Below are 4,388 nucleotides of genomic sequence, written 5' to 3' on the forward strand. Positions count from 1 at the left end.
GAGAGAAGAGAGAGAGAGAGAGAGAGAGAGAGAGAGAGAGAGGGGAGGAGAGAGAGAGAGAGAGAGAGGGAGGGACAGGGGAAAGAGAAAGGAGATATATAAACTATATATGTAAGACGGGCGATGCGTGAAAATTAAACCCCGCATTGAACTATTCCATCACTTCTGATAACGTCCAAATCGAAATATGATGAAAAGTGATTCTCGAATATAACTCCTGAGTGTGCTTTGCGTGTTCGGGGTGATGCTCAGAATTAATTGTATGATATTTGAGGATCCGATGAACATGTACACTGAACGTAACCCGCACTTTTAAATAAGCAGCCTTGCATAGGCTGCTCTCTCTTAGAAACTTAACCATAAATTTAGCTACAAGTCAGCCATGACCTAATTGTGTGTAACATGAATTTGTCAAAAAGCGGAAATTTGTGTTTGTTTTTGTTTCATGTTTACTTTAGCCTTTTGGTCAATTTGTGGTCAGTCTGCAACGTCCTCCTGACAAATGTATCCGCGTTAGAATATACATTTGTTTTAACTGATGAGAAGCGGATAATGATATGTGTCTAGTAAATATTTCCATCTAGTGTAAAAGCAATTATAATCTTACGTCTGGCACAACAGTTTTTTTTTTTAAATGAAGGCACACAGGTCAAGAAGCCCGAAAACAAACATTAGTACCATCCCACACACACATCTCCACATGCGTATTCACACAAAAACCACAAGACCCGTAATACAGTAGCTTACGAAATACAACGGAGCAAAAAAAACAGTACGACACTTTCATCGCGTTGCCGGGCGGCGGCTGGAGCGGCAATCAGCTGATCTTTCCATTACAGTCCGACATGTTCGCGCGAAAGCTTGTTCGTGCTTCCTCCCAACTCGTGCCTGTCTTCCAATCCTCTCCGAAGGCAGCACGGACTTTAACCCAGTGTAGATATGTGTCCTCCCAACAAAGGTATAGATTTATGGTCGCCTTGAGCGCTGTCATTTGCGTAAGATATTTGAGGGAGACTTATAGATAAGTGAGTTGCGGATTTTTTTTTTCTTTGAAGGGTAAAGCCATTCGTTACGTAATTTTTAATATTATTATTATTTCTAAAATATTGGCGTAAACTCATAGTCAGCTGTCACGTGGCTGTTAATGAGAAAAGGTAGAACAAATTCCTCTGTGAAGGTAATATTGAGTGATCGTAACTGCTGCCGTTAAATCGATTATTAAAAGCAAATATGTAAATAGTGTTATAAAATGTAGCATGTAGTCATCGTAGTGAAAGTTCAACGTAATTATGAACCGAGCCCTTCGTGCGGCACTTTTGTAACACTCCCTGCAAATGCTTCGTTTGCTTTTGTGTAATTCGGCAACTGCAAATTGCACAGTCGCCGGTCATGATATATTAATGATTTTAACATTTAGATAGTGTTCTGAATAGCATATGAAACCTGAAATTATGAAATCACAATACTGTAAACTCCTTAGTGTATTAACGTTCTATGGTATGTATATATTTGACGTAAAGCCATATTCTATTGCATATTCCCAAAAATCTACGGACGCTCAACGCGCAAATGCATGAATGTTACGTAACAAAAGTAGCTTCTGATTCGTTGATGTTCTGGCAGTGTGCAAGCATGTGAAAGTCAAAATATTACGTGACACGAAAGGAAGTTACTACTGTGTCTAAGTGCCGGTAGTAAACATCAGAAGGTATAGGGAACTTTCGGTTTCATATATATCTGATAGGCACGTACATAATCATGATTGAAGAGGCGGGGTAGTTACCTACAAAAAGTATTTTATTTGTAAGTACGGAAGTACAGTCACGTGCTTTGTGTGCGTGGAGGAGGGGGGGGGGAGTTAAACCTATTTATTTTACATATTGTTAGGGATGGATTTAACACTTTTGCTAATTAACTCACAGAAACAGCCTTTAGTCTGCATTTAGTCCACATTTTCCCCCTTTGGGGTTTAGTTAAGATGGGATGGATAGTGAAGGTTTTTCTTGTGAAAGATGCTTTGCAAGAAGACACTTAGGCTTATTTCCAACTAAGATGTCCTTGCCAAGTGATCTATGATGCAACAGTTGGCTTCCTTGGTGGCATATTTTCTTGCAGTACTATTATCAAGATTTGTATTGATAAACAATGATGATTCATTTATGTAAATTTATTTTTCATTGAAGTATTTTGTTAGCCTATAACTATAATCTTACATTTATTGTATCCTCATCATTGCCCTTTATTTCAGCTATGAGCCTGAATATGACATTGTGGTGGTGGGAGGAGGCATTGTGGGCATGGCAACCGCCAGGGAACTCATCCTGAGACACCCAGAGCTCAAACTGTGTGTTGTTGAGAAGGAGAACAGATTAGGTAAGTATAAATTATCACCATCATAATTTTTGTATCTTAATAAACCTCAAGCAATAGAATTACAAGATACTGCCACAGTGGCTCAGGGGCTTCACGCTTGATTCCTAGTGTGAAGTCGTATGATTAGATTCCAGAGCCGCATAGTTGGTGTTAGGAAGGACAGTCAGTTGAGCAATGATGGCATTACTAAGTTCTGCAAAGGCACTGATTTATTCTTTGATAAGGGAGTACCAGGCGTAAAACCAGAAAGTTTTGGTGAGGGAGGTTTTCAGATTTTTGTTTTAGGTTTTGGGGAGTAAATTGTCTGAATTAATGAAAGGGGTCAATTACAGTATTGAGTTGATTGAGGCTTTGGAAAATCCACCATTTATGGTAATATAAAGGAAAGGATTTGAAAGTCTATATATGATCCCTTTTGTTATTTTTTATTTATTCATTTTGTTTACTATACTTTGTTTTACTAACTAGAAGTAATTATGGCAACCATCAGTGATGTTTGCCATACAACTGTGCAAGAAAAACTTAGAAATATATATAAATATAAATTTTCATTGGGAAATTACAGCTAAATTGAATGGAAGATCTAAACCTTGTCCTTAAAGACTTATATAATGATTTAAATATTAATTAAACTGAAGAATTCCTTATATTAAATTTTGGCATTTTTGATGTTCATAAAAAACAGGAAGTTTATAATGAAATCTTTAAGGGGTAGAGGCAGAGCTATAACAAAGCTTTAGAAATAACAACCTTTCTTGCATTTGTGAAACAGATATAGGCTTAAAGAAAATCATTTTTATCATCAGGTATAGCACTGTAATGTGATGCACCTAATTCTGCTACAAAGTGAACAAGAGAAAAGGCAATGAATGGGTTGATTATCATCATCATTGGGACCTAACACCAACAGGGCACATTGAAATATCCACTCTTTTTTCCACATATTAGGTCTCTTGTAGGGAGCTGCTAGGCAGCCCTAGGCCCATCCCTAGCTCCTCATGATGGGTCTGATTGATCTGCCCAAGCCATAACTTCCGAGGTTGTTCTACAAGCCGCCTCCCTCAGGGCTGTCTTGCACAGAGACAACCTGTTGGATAGGATATCCTGAGGGAAGTGAACCAGCTACCCATATGGTCCCAGACTGTACCAGTTTTCATGGTGTAACTGTGGTTGGACACATGGTCCTACCAACTGTACCCTATGATCTGGCACTATGACCTGTTATAAAAGCCATCAAGACTAGACTCCCAACTGTAGAGTAAAACTAGTAGTATCAGGGCCTTGAAGATGCATAACTTGGGCCTCCTGCCCAGTTTCTGGCATCTCAAATACACAAGTGTTGAAAAGTGTTTGGTGCAAGAAAATTCCTAAAAGTTAACAAGGAAAAAGATAGACAGGGCCTCACAAAACTTCAAAGCATTTTCAGTACCAGTATATAGGCTTACCTATTAATCCAGTATTTTTTTTTAGAATTCCCCCCTTAGTCTCAGGATCTCCAAGAGTGATTTATGATGGTGTGAGTTGAGCACCGTTTTTAGGTTGATGTAATCTGTAAGCAACCCATGACTGAACTCGCCACAGAAATCTACATGACTCAAAGTGCCAGGATACAGTCTGTTTGGACTTACCAGGAGTGAATCCAGTTGTTCTGGGCCCTGGGGCCTTAGTAGGTGATCTGATACATTGCAGAAGGATATTATGGAAACCTTGTCTTAGTATACTTCGCAGTGTAATGCCTCGAATTGCTCCAGTCCTATCGATCTCCTTTTCCCCATCCAGGGATGGATGACCAAGCCCCTCAACAGGGCAGGGGGAATGGTATTAGACTGCCAATGGCAGTCAGGACAGCATGCAAACTCCATGCCATGGGTGTACTAACCAGCTGTTATAAATATCTGCTGCTTTACCATCCCTCAGCTTGGAGATCCCCTCTCTAACTTCAGTTAGGATAGGTAGTTTCTTTCTGATGAGTGGTTCCAGCATAGGATTTTACCATTGATGGATCAACCTTGTAC

At 39.3% G+C, this 4,388-nt stretch overlaps 1 protein-coding gene across 1 annotated transcript; it reads left to right on the forward strand.

Moving 5' to 3' along the window:
• Positions 1 to 807: 807 nt before the first annotated feature.
• LOC119571483 (L-2-hydroxyglutarate dehydrogenase, mitochondrial-like) lies at positions 808 to 2,414 on the forward strand. The gene is made up of 2 exons (XM_037918768.1): positions 808 to 958; positions 2,249 to 2,414. The coding sequence occupies exons 1-2, from the start codon at positions 846 to 848 to the stop codon at positions 2,397 to 2,399; spliced, it is 264 nt and encodes an 87-aa protein (XP_037774696.1). The 5' UTR covers positions 808 to 845; the 3' UTR covers positions 2,400 to 2,414.
• The last annotated feature ends 1,974 nt before the right edge of the window (positions 2,415 to 4,388 follow it).

Source organism: Penaeus monodon, unplaced genomic scaffold, assembly GCF_015228065.2.
Source record: "Penaeus monodon isolate SGIC_2016 unplaced genomic scaffold, NSTDA_Pmon_1 PmonScaffold_6501, whole genome shotgun sequence".
Classification (NCBI taxonomy): Eukaryota; Metazoa; Arthropoda; class Malacostraca; order Decapoda; family Penaeidae; genus Penaeus; species Penaeus monodon.